General features: G+C 52.1%; 1 protein-coding gene across 4 annotated transcripts; it reads right to left on the bottom strand.

Moving 5' to 3' along the window:
* Nucleotides 1-2726: 2726 nt before the first annotated feature.
* Fxyd2 (FXYD domain-containing ion transport regulator 2) lies at nucleotides 2727-13296 on the bottom strand. 4 transcript variants are annotated; one of them, XM_030244032.1, is made up of 7 exons: nucleotides 9956-10455; nucleotides 9705-9831; nucleotides 4861-4899; nucleotides 4631-4705; nucleotides 3456-3492; nucleotides 3272-3302; nucleotides 2727-3013 (listed from the first exon to the last, which is right to left on the bottom strand). In XM_030244032.1, exons 2-6 carry the CDS (start codon nucleotides 9721-9723, stop codon nucleotides 3278-3280), a joined length of 195 nt encoding a protein of 64 aa, XP_030099892.1. In that variant the 5' UTR covers nucleotides 9724-9831; nucleotides 9956-10455; the 3' UTR covers nucleotides 2727-3013; nucleotides 3272-3277. The 4 variants fall into 4 exon arrangements, 3 of the variants coding, with proteins under 3 accessions (XP_030099892.1, NP_439888.1, NP_031529.2); NR_028499.1 differs by lacking the exons at nucleotides 9705-9831; nucleotides 9956-10455 and adding an exon at nucleotides 13002-13296; NM_052823.3 differs by lacking the exon at nucleotides 9956-10455 and having other exon boundaries at nucleotides 9705-9824.
* Between the last annotated feature and the right edge of the window lie 3348 nt (nucleotides 13297-16644).

Raw genomic sequence — 16644 nt, 5'->3', positions numbered from 1 at the left:
ATGGGACACACTGGGCAGCTCAGCAGGCTTGGAGAAACAAAGCTGCCAAACGGGGCTTTAAGAGTGGCTCTAGCCCCTGACTCCCAGACATGAGGCCCATGACAACTGAGGACCGCCCCCCTCATACACACACACACACACACACACCCTAACCTATGTCCTGCTGCCATCCCCCTTGTCCCTCCAGTGTCTTAATGAAAGCCTGGGCACTAAAGTTCCAAATTCTAAGTAGAAGTTCTTCCCAGCCCCTCAGCTATCCAACTGTAAGAACACAAAGCACTCCCAGTTCCTTGTGCAGCCTGAGACGGAGGGGACTGGAGTCCCCAGAATCTTCTCCCTTGCAGCCTCAGTGTTGCTCTCCTATCACACTTGACTGTGGAGGTTAAGTCGCTGACTCCGAGGCCCAAACTGATCCAGATTGGGACAGCAGCTATGGGATTCACCAGGCGGGGCTTCTAACCCGTATTGACCATCCAACTGCAGTTCCGAGCTTGGCCACCTGGGGTGCTCGTCTGCAGAGAAGCCATTCACGTCCCTGCAGGGGTACTAGTAGATCCCTGAGCAAGGTACTAGGGGAGGAGGAACTCCGTCCTCCCTCTGCCCTGATACCCTCGTTTTTCTGTGGGCAGGGCCAGCAGAGCTACTCAAAGTAAGTCTTTTGGGACACCCACTTCCTCACTGAACCAGTAACCGCTGAGGTGAGGTGAGAGTGATCCCCAAAAGTGCCAAAGTTTTTAGAAAAGTTGGAGAGCCGCGCAAGGAGTCCTCACACTCCAGGTGAGCCAGCCTTGGTCCCAGCTTCTAAAAGGGAAGCCAGGTCCAGACAAGACAGGGCCCCACCCAGACAGACCACTCATCCCAAGATGGAGTCATTGCCCTTACCCTGGGTGCCCCATACTTGGGTAATTGTGAGTTTGGAAGGGAGAATCTGGATATTCGGGATAGGATCATGATGATAACTCGAGCTGTGGGGTCTAAAGCTTCGTGGAAAGGAGCGGTTCAGGAGATCAGCTGTAATTTCAGGTGACTTTGAGTAAGTCGTGGGCTCCCTCTGGTAGTAATAGAAGGAACTGCAACCTAAGACAGCTAGGCTCCTACAGCTCTGTATAAGCGAAGCAACACTTCGAAGACTTGATTTGTATTCTGTAGTTTAGGACAGCTTGGATGTGTAGAAAACCTCAGAGTGACAGGCACCTTCAGTAACTCTCAGCAGAGGAACTTCCTGGATAGTGAAGGGAGATGTCTGGGTCCAGGAGCAGGTCACAGAATCAGAATGTCCGTGGAGCAGTCTCAGCCCAGGTCTGGCTCACTGAGCCTCAGCCCGGGGGGGGGGGGGGGGTGGCAGAGGGCATGGGGATAGGAGGAAGGCTTACCAGTAATCTCATGTTTGTACCTAGATCTACCTACTCAACAAATGGTTAGGCCCAGGTCAGGCAAAGTCCCTAAAGTCTACCTCAAGTGTACCAGTCTGGCCACTTAGAGAACAGAGCAGAAGACGTGGTAGCAGACAGAAGTGACTCACCAAAGACCATTTAAGTGATGGGCTGGTGTATAGAACATTCTGGAAACATGACTCCTTCCATATGGCTCCCACTTCTCTCTAGTGGACCACAGACCTTGAATAATACCTCTTCCCATTTGCCTTGCCCCAGGCATCCAGAAACCCTGAAGAGTTTGTCTCCTCCCCGGTCCTACCTCTGGTCAGACTGGCTCCACCCCAGCTCATTCCTCCCATCCTCCAGGAGGAGCTCAGAACAGCAGTTCTGACCTCTGTTTCAGGGTATGAGGTCATACTTTGTCAGTGGTGTGATACTGAGCATAGTACCCAGACTTTACCTGTGTGCCTCAGCTGACACATGCCCTTCCACCGCAGGCTCCTCTCATCTCCCAGCCCTGACAGAAAAGGCAAGCAGATTGCCACCACTACCTTTCAACATCCCCTTCTATACAATGGCAACAGTCTCTCAAAGGAGTGCCTGCGATCACTTATGGAAGGGTGGGTGGAAGGGTGGGCGGGTGGGCTTCAGAGCCTGGGGCAGTGGGTTAGGACAGAAGGCTTAAGTACCAAGTGAATTGGCCTGTCCACCCTGACTGTGTAGTTCACCCTAACTCAGCCTGTTCCTTTCAGAACAGGGCTCTGCTCAGATACTCAGAGATGTAGCTAAGGAGGCCTGTCACCAGATGGTGCCAGCATCCAGCCAGCCCTCCAGTCTCCTTAGAGATTCCATGGGAATGGAGGGAGAGGGAGTTGAACCTCTGTGAATCTCTGCCCAGATGGATGGAGCTGAAGCATGCAGTAACAGGGGACTCGCTCTCACCTTTACTCCTGACCTAGGGGCAAAGCAAGCCAACATCCAAATAGATGGGCAGGGGTGGGCCCAGCTGGAGTTTCCTGAACCCCACCAACTCAAGGATGGGCTGGAAGCATGAGGTGAGGCCTTTCTGACCACTTACCCTGGACTGTAGTATACCTAGGAAAACCATAGAGCCCATGAGCGTGGCCACAGTCAGCTACTGCCTGGTTGGACAGATCACTGGAGAAGCAAGATCCCCGTGAAAGCTCTGGGGTTTCCACAGCAGCAGCAGCAGCAGCAGCCAGCAGGACCCAGCCCACCCAGTCACCTTCATCTTGACACCTTCAGACTTTGGCAGGGTGCCCAGAAGTCAGGCAGAGGTCTCTGTCCCCAGGAAACTGTTTTCAGGGGTGAATGATAAGCACTCACGGATGACCACAGCGAGCCCGATTTCATTGGCAGTTGCTTATACAAGGATTCATTGAAAACCAGGGGGATGAGGCTACACATGCTCCTCAACTTGGAACAGGGAGTGGGGTGTTAGAGAAGCTGGGGAAGAGAGGAAGTTAAGGATCTGAGGCAGGAGGGGATGACCATGAAGGGGTTCCCAGGATGCCTGGCACTTCCTTCAGCCCATGCTGACTGTGCTGGGGTCTGTGGTGCGCAGCTGGGGAAGGTGGTCATCGCTGGTGCCCATGCACCCGTGGGCACTGCCGGCTCTGGAAAGACAAAGGCTGGGTTTGAGTTGGGAGGGAGGCCTCTGCACCTATGGTTCTGTTCCTGTCCCTCTTATTATCCTCAAGGCCCCCCTCCTCCACAGTGTTCCTACTTCACACACCCCACTTTAGACACCCAGTGCTCGCTTTAAAACATTCATGGGAACAGCCGGCCTGAACCCCCAAATTTCCCTCAGCTTGTTTTATCTTAGTCGTGAGCGTGCTCTCCCCAGCCCTTCACGCCATTTGAAGGGTACATACCTTCTGTCACAGTTCATCTTCATTGACCTGCCTGGGGCGAGGAAGGATAAAGAGGATGAAGACAGAGGGAGCGTGTGTCCGTGCTCCCCCAGATGGAGGACCCCCTCCTCCCCATCGGGGAAAACTTCCCCGCCTGACTTCCTCTCTGCCCCACCCACCTCTTCGGTTTCCTATTGGCACTTACCTATGTTTCTTACCGCCCCCACAGCGGAACCTTTTGCCTTGAAAAGAAAACGTAAAGTTTGATGCCATTTTTCCCCACGGAGACCCCAGAAGAGCTGGTTCTGCCAGGCTTAACCCCCCTCCTCCAACACCATCATAGGGTGGGGTTTGGGGTCCATGTTTTCTCTGTTTATATAAGGGTGGACCACTAAGCAATTAGTCAATCAACAAATAGTCACTGCACCAGATCTGTGCTGGACTGGGGACATGTTGTAAGTGGCCACTGGGACCAGAGTTCGTGATGCCACCAGCTTTGAGAGCTTTGCCTAGGCTAATAATTTCCAACACCCCCCCTCAAAGACACACACACACACACACACACACACACACACACACACCAGATCTTCCAAGAGCCCAGCTTTCATTCAGAGTGGGAGGAGCCAGAGTGTGTGGGAATTCCAGAATACAGGATCCTCTTTGCTTCACCAAATGTCTTTCTGATTGTGATTCTGGTATTTTCTTTTCACTTCAACAAGGCAAGACAACAAGCATCTGCTATTGTGCTTACCAGGGCTCAAGGACAGGTAAGACCATTCCTGCCCCCTAGAACTATTCATGGCTACCTTAGAACCTCCCTAAAGTACCCCTTCACCTCTGTGGCTATCTTAGGATGTTAACCCCAATTTTACTAGACTGTTGGTATTGTCCCCATTTAACAGAGAGAAAATGGAGTCTCCCTGTCTCCAGAGTTAGGATAAGTTAGCGAGAGTCCCCAGGCCCTGGCTTCCATCTCTGCTAGTTTGCAGCAATATGTGGAGGAGTGGATGTCTGCTACACCGAGAGAGCTGCTACAAGTCTCTCCCTGCGAGTCTCACTGTCCATCTCAAACGCTGACAGTGGGGCTACAGGCGGTGTCTCTCAGTGTGCTGAGACTACTCAAGGGATAGGGTGGCTTAGGACGTGGTGTCCAGATGGGGCGGTGCCTGCTCCCCTGGCAGCCTCTGCCCCACAGTTGCCCAGCCAGACTTCCCTCTCCGCTTCCCATCCCACGGCCACCAGGGGGCACACTGAAAGAAGCGGTAGGCTCGCTGTCCTCTGCATATTCCTGGATTCCTCCTCAGGCTGGAGTGTGGGTGGGGACCTGGCAAGTGTCCTTACGGTATGACTTTGGGAAATGCTCCATCTGTCCCCACTTACTGAGAATGATGAGGAGGCCCACGACGAAGGCCAGGCCCGCGAAGATCAGGCCTCCTTTGCGGACGGTTTCATAGTCTTGGAGAGAGGAGACATGCGCAGTGGTGTAGGCACGCCCCCTCACAGACCTCCCAAAGTCCACCCGCGAGGCAGCCCCGCCATGTTAAGAGCAGATAGCAGGAACCCAGGGCTGGAAGCCATCTGACGGAGTAGGCAGGGGAGGACCGGCTTACCGTACTCGAAGGGATTCTCTGTCCCCTTGGCACTGCCACCTGAGAAGAGAGCCAGGGGTGGGATGAGCAAGAAATCACAACCCCAGAGTAGTGGGAACTCCAGAGTTCTCAAACGAACTCCCAGGATCGAGATGAAGAGAAGGCTGGCTAGAGTGACCCAGTGAAGAGGGGACCTGTGAGGACGCCCTAAAGGTTACATCACATGGGCATCATGGGATCAGACGCTGGGCATCTGAATAGAAACCTGCCCTGTCTGAAGGGACCTCAGTCTCCGGAGGGCGTGGTCCTCCCCAGCTCCCAGCTCTGTATCATAACGAAGTCAGGCCAAAAAGCCAACTCCCAGGAAGCCCCCAGAGGCCTCTATTGATATAATTCCACGTCCTCGGGGAAAGGCAATGTCTGAAATAAATTAAGGCGGAAAGCAGAGCCTCTGTGTTCAAGGAACGGGAGAAGGAATCAAGGGCCCACTGGAGTCTTCGTAAGGACACAGTGGAAATGGAAGGCAGAATCAGGGCTTGACTCATCCTAGCTTCTACTCTGCTGTGTCACTGTCCTCCGGACATACTTAACGGGCAGGAGGAGCACTTAGTTTCTGTGCATTCCCGGCCAAAATGGTCTGAGCATCAGCTCGTACAACCTGAGGCACAGTTGTTATTCCCTCTCATCCACAAGAGACTGGGGCACAGAGAGGGTAAGTAAGTCACCCCACAACCACACAGCGAGTAAGGGGCAGAGCTGGGATTTGAACCCAGGCAAAGCGTCACTATGAGTCTACGTGCTAGGCTCCCTTTCAAGTGACATAGAGGAAGAAGACTTTTTCAGACCAAGCTGCCTGCCCCTGGCCCTGCCTCCTGTGGCTCCTTCACCCTGAAGGAAGCCGATATTCTGCTCTCTGCCAGCCTGAGCTCAGAGCACTTACCCTTGGATAGCTGGTAGTACAATGGCCAGCAAAGCTACAATCACACACACACACCACCCCCATTCCCCACTCCATGCCAGCTGTACTCTCTGCTGCCCTGCTGGAGCCCCTCTTGTCCGGGGCCTTTTCTAAAGGGATGAAAAAGTTAACAATTCCCAGGCAACTTTGAACTGTGCCCCTGTAGTGATCAGCCAGCCGCAGGGTCTGGTGAGTCCAGATCCCTCCAGTAGCCAGAGGGGGTCAGTGCTGGTGAACCTCAGGTATGGGTTGTTCAGAAAGGTCAAAATCTAAGGAGAAGCCACAGTGACCCAGGCTCTGCATCCATGCAGAAAGTCTTCCCACACTTCCGTCATGTTCAAGGTCAAATGGGGAGCTAGCATCAGCCTCAGCCAGATCCAAGACAGGACCCCAAACCCCACCCCACCCCCATTTCCCTTTCAGGAAGCATTTAATGAGTCCCTCTTCCACCAGTGTTCTAGGTCAGAAAACTCAACATCTATGGACCGGCAGGGGTCCTCTTGGGCTCCAGGCCTGAGTCTGTGGATTTCAAAACGCTGGGCTTTTCTTGTGACCCTAAGCCTTCTGGGGAAGGCTAAGCTAAAGGGCTGCTCCTCCCATCTCCAACCCCGGCAGCCCCTGACCACTTTGAAATCTTAGTTCTCCATCCAAGATGAGAAAGTCACACTGGGCAGGGCGTGGAAGGCTGAGGCAGGAAGAATGCAGTGAATTTTAGGTTATTCTGGGCTATATGAGTTCCAGGCCAACCTGGGCTACAGAACAACACCCTGTCACCCAGAACAAAGTCACATGTACACACACACGTACACACACACACACACACACACACACACACAAACACACAACACACATAAACACACACACTTCTGATGCTCCAACTTCTGCTATTCTGCTCTTTTTCTGTGGGGGTGGGGTTGAGGATCCCTTCTGAATGCTAATTTTCTAAGAGAGCCACTGGCTGGGGAACTCCAAGGAACAGGAGAGGGAAGGGGTCTAGCTGCCCACCAGAGCCAGTCCCAGGCAGAGTCCTGCCAGTCTCACCACTGTTCGCTGACAGATCTGATATTTCCCCAGCCATCGGGGCTTCTCCACGACGGTCTTCCTGTGGCCTCTACTATGGGGACAGTGTCTGCCGTGGCCAGGGCAGAGGTGGGGGGGCATTAAATATTAACAGTGTCAGGTAATATTTACCCCAGTCACAAGAAAGGCTGAGTGTCCCCAGAGGGGCTCTTGCTGACCCAGGCAAGGGGAGGTATGGGGGGAGCCAGAGGCAGGGAGGAGCTGCCTGAGGTCTCCAGCCCCTCCCAGAGGAAATTTCCAGAGAGCAGGGCTGGGATGGGCAGCAACAGTATTCTTCCATCAGCCGGGGAAGCCGCAGCTGGGAGTGAGATGAGGAAGTGAGAATTTCAAGATGCACTCTCGGTGAAGGGCACATGGGAAGTATAGATAGGGGTCCTGGGTCGGGATGGGGACTTCCAAGTCCCTTAGCCTCCAGAGCTTCCTGCAAGGCCCTGTGGATAGCACCGTGACAGCTTACATTCTCATGGGGCAGTCATGTCTCCCCGCCGTGTTCCTAAGGAGCCCGGCCTGGCTCCCTTCTTACCACAGTCCTGTGAATCTTGGGTCCCCAGCAGGATCAGCCTCAATAGCACTGCTGTCCCTGACAGCCTGTCCTGACTTGTTTTATTTATCCTGGTCCCGAGGCCACCACAGTTAGCCACTCACACCTCAGTCTGAAATCCTCCACCATCCCTGACTAATGTCCTATCCTGATGCCCAACACTCCCTCTTGCGGCTGTCACCATATGCTTATGACTCTTTCAGGAAGAAGCTCAGCTTGATCTTAGGGCTTACAAAGCATTTTCTAGCTGTTGTCTCCCTTTTGCTTTAGTTCCTCTCTTGACATGAGCTATCTGAGGTATGGAGAAGCTGAGGCCCAAGGTCAAACATCCAGTGAGAGTTGAAGACAAATAATGGCTATCCTTTGAGATCCAGGGCTCAAATGCTATGGCCATACCCACCCACCCACCCCCAGCCTGTCCTGCACTCACTGTAACCATCCCCTTGGTAACTATGGTGTGGATTCTGTAAGACCACAGTCTTCTTTGGGTTCCAGATGGTCGACTTGGCCTCCAAGAAGCTAATATCCAACACTAGCAGATGATATATAAATAGATACACAGGTGATAGGTAAACAAGAAATAGATGATAGATAGATAGATAGATAGATAGATAGATAGATAGATACATACATACATACATACATACATACATACATACCTGCATGCATACCTGCATGCATACAAGCTATATAAGTGATAGGTTGATGGAGAAATGATACCAAGATGGATAATAGATTTATGGATAGATGGATAGATGATAGATAGATAGATAGATAGATAGATAGATAGATAGATAGATAGATAGAGATAGATGGATGAGTGCATGCATAATACATATATATACACATACATAGCTACATACATACAGGCATACATATATACATATGCGCATGCATACATACAAACTACATAGAGGATAGCTAGATCTATAAAGGATTTATGAATGGATAGGTGATAGACAGACAGACAGACAGATATTTGCTCCCCTGGTGCAGTCAGTCCTTCTGAGAGGAAGGGCTCCATCTGTAGGTGCCCCTCCATCAATGTCAGGACACTGGCACTCACCACTTGCCTTTGTCATTTGCTTACCTTTCCATTGCCGATTTGTTTATCTCTCCATGTCTATCTTGTCATCTATACAGTGGGCAGGGCACAGGACTCTGGGAGGTTGTGGGGACTGAGATAGGCACTTCAGAATATGGCCTAGGACAGTGGTGGGTACCATTGTTTCTGTACTGCTTGATAAATGGCAGGCATTAGCCTTTTGTTTGCTGGTACCATCGGAGAGCCAGCCACTCCCTGCTAAGTGGTAAGAGCAGAGACCAGCCCTGGCTGGATGGCTTAAAAGCACTCACGCAGCTCTCCCGAGCTTCCGGAGCCCAGCAACACACACTCACACAGAAGGACAGCAGCCCCGCCCTGTGAGAGTCTGCCCCCACACGCCAGGCTCTCAGCACTCACGGCCCCCATCTAATAATCTCCAGTAGTTCCATTTGACAGGTGAAGAAACTAAGGCTGAACATTTGCTTCCCCCAACCACACCTAGAGGGGCTTGTGCCATAGCCCACCAGAGACCCGAAAAACTGAGAGCAAGGGAAGACACACAGAAAGGGAAGAGCAGAGCTGGAAGGTCCAGGTTGCACGATGGCTGCCAAATCTTTTGCCAGGCTTCACAGAATTCAGCAGTACCTCCGCCCCTTATCATGTTACCTTGGTAACTATCTTTGTAAGCCCCTATGAGTTCTTTCTAGAACAAGAGATCAAAATAGGCATCAAGTTAGAAAGACATATGACAAACAGACAGACAGACAAAAGGATGGGTGAATGGATGGATGGATGCATGATGGGCAGGCAGATAGGTAGACAGGTAGGCAAAGCCATGGGAAAAGCAGGTTGACAACTACTTTTCTGTTCTAGGCACTGGGGAAGTCACCCCTCCACTGCCATGGCTCAGTTGGAAAAAGCAGCACTAGCTTCATCCTGTCTCATCTGAGGCACAGACAAGTGGCATAACCTGCCAGAGAGCAGGCAGCTAGGAAGTACCGGGGATGAAGATGTGACTCGGTAGTCTGATGCACGGGCACACAGCTGGATGAGGAGGCTGATAGGGAGTTGATTTCCATAGCCTCTGGCTCAGAGGTCCCCGTCCCTATTAGGGCAGCCTGTCTCTCCCATTTCTGTTTCTCCCACAATTGTGAGGAGTCAGCAGGTGTATATGAAAGCCATGGGTGCTCCCCTGAATCCAAGTTGAGCAGGGCAGGGAGACCCAGGCTTGGGAGACTCACCCAGGTACCACCTGTCCATGGTAGGAGCTGCTGGAGGTGTCTGAGGTACGCAGGAGCCAGGGAGTGCCTGCCCTTGCCTGGGGCTTGGATGGGAACAGTGGCACTTCCTTCTTTCACACTGGATGAGCTGGGTTGGGACAGGAGGAATGAGGCAGGAGGAGGGGCTGGTGAGGGGACTCTTACCCTGAACCTGCCTGCCTGGGCTGGTTGGAGCAAGGGACCCACGTGAGGGTAGGGGAAGAGTCTCTGACCTCCACAGGCACTGAAGGAAGGGACCTCTGAGCAGCAAAGTAAACTGTAACAACCTCTCCTCTCTCCCCAGGGACCCTGCAGTTAGGGGACCTTAGAGCCAGTGGTCTGCACCGTGCTCTCTAAGAGACTTCCCAAAAGGGTCAGGGTAGAAGCTGGCAGGACCAGAGCCACCCCCTCCCCACTTCCTTGGGCTTCTGGCTGGCTGCTGGAGGAGATGCGTAGAGGCAGGTGTGGGTCCCCAGTCTTCACTCAAGGGATTCTTCACCCTCCCACCCAGTAGGTCCCACCCTGATATCTCTTGCCCCTGGGCCCATTCTGTAGTCCAGAGGCCCCCCTGAGACCAGGCAGGAAACTGTTCCAGATGCAATGGGGACCTAGTCTCTGTTGGTTCTGGATTTGAGGCAGCTGACTAGCCTCCTGAACCATTCTGGGCAGTGGCTGGAGCCACAGCTGTTTTGAGGGTACTCCCTTGGTGGCCTGTCCTTCCTCCTCCCCACCTAACCCTGGGGGCATGTGTCATTTATGATGTCACACCTGCCTGGATGCACTTACAGGTCTCAGCAAGAGTTCCGGCACATAATGAGGTCCTCTGAGAAGCCAAAAGGTCCCCAAGCCGGGATAGTGCACAGAGACAACCAAGGACTTAGTGCCTCCCAGAGTCTTTGTGCCCTGACCGCAGTGACAGGCCCAAGCAAGTCTACTGTAAGAAGCCACTGTTGGCTGAGACTGGACCACAGGGTCTCCTCCAGGCTCTCAAGATCATCCTAGTGGGAATACCAGCAGAGCATGAGTAATGCTGGGTCTGGTCACCCTGACAACTAGCTTCCTTTTTCCTCACAAAAGCTCCCTAAGAGGGGGACTAATGACAGCCCCAGGGAGATGAAGGCACTCAGAAATGTTGGCCTGACCCGCTAGCTGAGTTCTCTGTTTAGGCTGAGGTCTGTCTTAGGACTCTGAGCTGGCAACGCCCCCGCCCTGCAGCCCAGCCACCTGTGAGGTGACCCTGTCATGTGTTCCCAACTGGAAATCCTAACCTTCAAGTAGCCTGGAGCTCTGAGTGGAAATTCCCCAAGCCAGGCACTAGGGGAGTTCAGGCAGCATCAATGGTCTCTATAGACCTCAGCAGGACTCCTGCTTCCCCACAAGTCCACCACAAATTCCTCCTTCCCGACTTTAGGGCTGTGAAAGAAGTCATCCAGTTTCCTAAGAGACACCCTGTGCCCCCCACCCAGCCCTTCACTCATAAAACCATTTGCTCTCCTGCCCAAGGTCCTCTGAATACAGATTTCTAAGCCCAGGTCCTTTTTGTGTCCCTTCGTAAATTTTCTTATTATGTTTATGTATTTAGTTATCCATTATGTGTATGAGAGCCTGCATGGGTCATGTAGATGTCCGCAGACCAGAGGACACTTCGTAGGGCCCAGAGATTGAGTTCACATTGCCAGGCTTTGTGGCAAGAGCCTTAACTTCTCCTCTTGCTGGCTCTCATTTTTGGGTTCCTTCTTAATCTCATCCTAGTGGACTCTCTAACCCTGACCCCAACTTTTCTGTCCATTCTAACCATAGGGTCCCCTTAGTGGCTCTCTGACCTTACAGGGCTCACTCCTGCCTCAGGATCTTAGCAAAGATGGGTTTTGAGTTCCCAAAATGTTCCCTCTGACCTCAGGTTTTTCCTCCTGGGCTTCACTTAGAGACGCTCCTAAGTGTCCTTTCTAAATGTTCACATAGCCCACAGAGGTGGCAACAATTTGCCAGTGACTCTGCCTCCGAGCTTCCTAAGGTCACCTCCTCTCCTGTCTGCATGTAGTAGGTAACTAGGTCTAGTATGCTCTAGAGAGGCACTAAGCACTCAGTAGCCTTGCCTTCAGACTCCTCTAACACCCCATAGTGCCACACCCATGCATACACTCACCCCACACTCAGGCACACACTCATGCCCGTACCCACCCACACACCCACTTCCCAGCCCTGAAAGCTGAATGTTGCTGAGGTCTTGCCTGGCTTGCCTTACTCTAAGTTCATCCTCAGACAACTTCTATGCCATATCCCAGCCACTGAAGACCATCAGCAGGGTTCAGCCAGTGTTGGGGACAAGGAGTCCTCTCTGAGACATCCCTCTCCTGAAAAGGAACCCTGCCTCCTGCTCCCCTGACAGCAACTGAAGAAGTATGTTTTCCCACGTCTGTGTGCACATGCCCTTAAGGCCAGATCACATCAGTATAAATCCGTCTGTCAACTGACCTTGCTTTTCTGACCCAGTGAGCCCTGAGAAGGATGCATCTCTGTATCCTGCCATCTAAAGTGCATGGTGAACACCTACCTCAGAGCCTTGAGGCGGGAGGAGGTCATTAGAAGAAGTGCTTGCCCAAAGAAGGTTCTAACAATGGTAGATGCACCCTCTACTTTAAGCTTGGCTGGGTCCCCAGGAGATAAATTTTCTCACCACATCCCTTTATATAGCTGGGAGCCCCCTTGACTTCTACTGGAGGGTCCCTGACAGTTGTCTCTTGTCCCAGTGCCTCAGCTGGATCCCCGCCAGACATCACCACGACTGGCCGCAAGCGTCCATTCTTCCCTAGCAGAAATACCAAGCAGCATCTCTTCCCATCAGTCTCCCAGCCCCCATTCTACTTCTCAGAGTCTTTCCCGTAGTACCAGGGCCCAGTGGTCATGAAAATGCTCCCCTCCTGATTTTTAAAAGAATGGGACAGGCCAAGAGCCTCCAGTTTTCCTTCTCGGCTAGGTTTCTCCAGGGTGGAGCCCGAGAGGGTATCTAGCTCTGTTCTCTAAGACCCAGAGACCAAAGACTGCTTTAGTCTCTTAGGGAGGATTCCCCTTTCATCCTTGTCATGCCCCACTGGGACAGGGACCTCAGTGACTATGTCTCATTCTCCCACGTCCTTCAGACAGATTTGTCTTAAGACTCAATGGCAGCCATGTGGACAGTCCCCATTGCATTGGTGGGTAGTGAAGTCACAGGTTGGGACATCCAGCTGATCTTGTCCCCCTGATTCCCACAGGAAGCACTGGAGTAGAAGTCCTCACCACTACCAGTCTTCCTACAACAGGACTCTGCCGCCCAGCAGCCCAGGGCTTTGTGAGGTTTCCAGCCAGAATCCAGAGCATCGAACTTCAGGCTCCAGCACCGTTTCCTTCGCTTGGTGTTGATTTGTACGTGGCTCAAAGGAGCTTCAAAGGAGCAGAAACCTAAAGCCCTGAGAAATCCCAGACTCCAAGATATGATCCCCAAGGATGCGGAGCAGGGAACGTGTAGTCTCCATCTGTGCAGCTAGAAGTCCCAAACCCCGAGGAATGCCAGCTCCTGTCTCCTGCTGTGACCACAAGTGCCAGGTCACTGGGGTCTTATAAGGCAAGGGCTTGGAGGAGGTGGGCCCCATAGGATCCTGTCCTTAAATGTTGGCTTCAAGATGGCCCAAGCAGTGGGGCACAGCGTTCCTGGGAGTTGCCAAAGGGCAATGTCCTCTGAGAGTCAAGGTCACCATGTTATGGCAAGGACAAGCCCATTAGTCCAGCCTCCCACACAGAGAACACCCTGGAGAGAAATGCCTTCTTGATTTTCTCAGCACTCACACCTGGCCTTGACCTGGAGCTGAGGTGTTTCTAGTGGCTCCTTGTGGCCACTGCCTTTGGAAAACCTCAGGGGACAAACCACACCTTTCCCTCTGTGACCTCTGGAGTCCTGAGATAGGCTTCTGTGACTTTCATGTAGCCTGCGACCATCCTGGCCTGGACTGGGCACACACAGATCCATTCACTGTACCGTCAGTCACTGAGGCTGGGTCTGCCTCTCCCCACCTGGCGATGACTCCACCGATTTCATGGTACTGGAGAATTCCAAGGATCTGCTCTGATTTTTCTGACATCACAGAAAGGCAGGCTTTGGTACCACAATTTCACAAAGAGTGGGGACTGTGGGTTATATGTGTGTAAGTCAGGACTGGAGCCCATGTCTAAGGGGTAGGGACCCTTGCTGTCAATGAGGAGACAGTCCTTGAATAGCCAGCGATGCTGGTACTGGTGATGTGATGTCTTCCTGTAGAAATATCAAAAATGTTTTTATGTCTCTTATATCAGTATAACTCAGGGAAGTAATAGTATACTACTTGAGTAGTACATATAGTATATGATATAGGGTATAAACTGTATAGTATAGTGTATAGTAAATGATACTCTGGCTTTGGTGGCTTTCCCAGAGTCACACAGGTAGCAGGAGACCTAACCTACCTAAAGGACTAATTTATAGTACAAGAAGAAAAGTGACAGAGAGGTAGGAGCTGAAGTCACGCAGTTGGAGAGAAGGGTACAGGCTCTGAGACAGGGGCTGCTTCAGAAAGTTCCACTCAGTCTACCCAGTATCCTTCAGGACATTAAAGACAGCATCACCTCTTGGCAGGAGACCTCTTGTTGCTCAAGGCCATGGAGCTGGGGCCAGCTCCAGAAAACCAGCAGGTGGTTGGCTTGAACTGGTTGATTCTGCCCGCCAGGAGCTTAGGGGTGACAGCAATGAATCACACAAATGGCAATAGGTGGCCATTCCCTCCTCACTATGGCCTGAAGACAGGTATTTTCAAAGCTCCTCCCCCTGGCTTGGGCAAACACACCTGACCTTTCTTGCTTTCCCCAGGCTTCTAGGGAGGGGGTGCAGAGCAGCCTGGGACAAGGTGAGAGCCAGACTGAGCTGGAGAATTCTCACCTTGCTAGCCCTCCATCCTTACGAAGGCAGAGCCCTGACTCCCAGGGTGAGGCGGGAGCAAAGACCCTTGACCTTGGGGCATGCGTCAGCCTGGCACCCCCTTCCTACTTCTGCTACCATTCAGTTTTGTCCTCTGCCTCGGCTCCTCTTCCAAGAATAGCATGGCCAGGGATCTACAACCCGTAAGGGAAAAAAATGAACAAACAGAACACCCGAGAGGCTCACAGCGTTTGGGGACGCAGAGACAGCAGCAGCTTTAAAAGAGGTTGGAACATCTTTGGGGGTCAAACTCATGTGAGATAGAAAGTTCTGGTGGTCAAACATGAAGAACCCTCAAGGTCACCGAGAACAAGCCACTCATTGTCCCTTTATAGTACAGTAGCTTCCCCATCCAATCAAGTAAAGTTACCACATTAAACCAAGTCATGGGGACTGGGGCTGTCCCTCAGCCAGCAAAGAGCTCACATAACAGGCACAAGCACCTGCACCCCTAAAACCAGCTGTGCTTGTACACATCTGTAACCCCAACTCAGGAGATGGATGGAGTAGGGATGTCCAGAAGTTAAGGTCATCCTTGGCTGTGTGTGTTTGTTTGTTTATTTGTTTTGAGTTTGAGGCCAGCCTGGGCTATTTAAGACCCCGTCTCAAAGGAAAAACAAAAACTAAACAAATCAGAAGTGGATAGGAGCATCGGGTATCAGGGACTGAGCGGCTGGCACTGCCCACCCTCGTGACCTTGCAGTGTTGATGTGAGTGTGGGAGGTGAACCCATGAGAAGCTCCACGCCCCACTTCTGGCAACAGCTTGGAAGATGCTCTGTATGGTTTGCTCAGGCTTTCCAGCTCTGGGCCGCTTATAGGAGCTCCCGCAGAGCACAGATTGGGGTGCATGCTAGCTAGGTCACCTCCTGAAAGGGGAATGGAGCAGACAAGGTTGCAGGAGCCACGAGTTGCCCCGCCCCCACTTTACCTGACACAGCTCTTCCCAGACACCAGCTGTGTGATGCACACATGGCCCTGGAAACACTGTCTGGGTGCACCCCTACTCCCCTGCAGCTGCTGTGGACTGGGCCAGCCTTGAGGGGTATCAGAGAGAATCTGTAAAATGAGACTCTTCCTGCGATCTCAGGATAAAGTTGGGATATTGGGCAAACTAAGTGGGTGCTTCTAGACTCCTTGCAAAGCCATGGGTACTGTCTTAGGCAGAGTAAAATAATAGCACCCCCTTTTGTTGGTGTGATAGAGGAAGGTCTGAACTTCTCACTGGACTTCATTGGAGTTCGATGCTTTTGTTTTAGTTATGGTTGGCACAATACCCACAATCCTTTGTGTGTCTGAGGCCTCTCAGGGTCTCAGTCACCTTTGAGTCATGAACTCCCTGATGCATGAGCATGCCCTGAACAGAGCTCATCTGCTTCATTAACAAGTTCCCATGTGACCAAGGATATTTTAACCCCTGCCATCCATGGCTTGATAATATTAACCTGTTCCCTGCTTAAGACTCCATCTTTTCAGAGCTCGAGAAGCAAGACACACCAAGTATAAAAATACACCCAGCAGGTCTTGGGATAGCTAGCAAGAAGATGGAATCCACCTGCTCCCTCAGGCCTGTGTGGTTCAGCTCTGTGGCTGGAAGCAACTGAGAATCCCCACGGTGGCTGCTGAGGTTCTATTGAGACCCTAAGATACGCTAGGCACTCTTGGGTTAGAATAAGGCTTATTCCTCACTCTCTAGGAGCAGTGACTCACCCAAGACACACAGGGGGCTGGCTATAGGGCTGTGCACAGGAGTGGGCTGCGACCCTCCAAAGGAACCTGCCAGCAGCTGTGTTTATTTGGCCAACAGTACTTAAGAACAAACCAACCTCCATGGGAATGTCTCTATTACTGTCACCATCCCTAACCTCCTGTGGCTCTTTTCTGCTCCAACTTGTCCTGACAGGTGAGAAGAGCCTGACTGACCAGGGACCTGTAA

Source organism: Mus musculus, chromosome 9 (assembly GCF_000001635.26).
Source record: "Mus musculus strain C57BL/6J chromosome 9, GRCm38.p6 C57BL/6J".
NCBI classification, from domain to species: Eukaryota; Metazoa; Chordata; class Mammalia; order Rodentia; family Muridae; genus Mus; species Mus musculus.
Note: the sequence above shows the minus strand (reverse complement) of the source record. Positions and strands in the feature narration are given on the sequence as shown.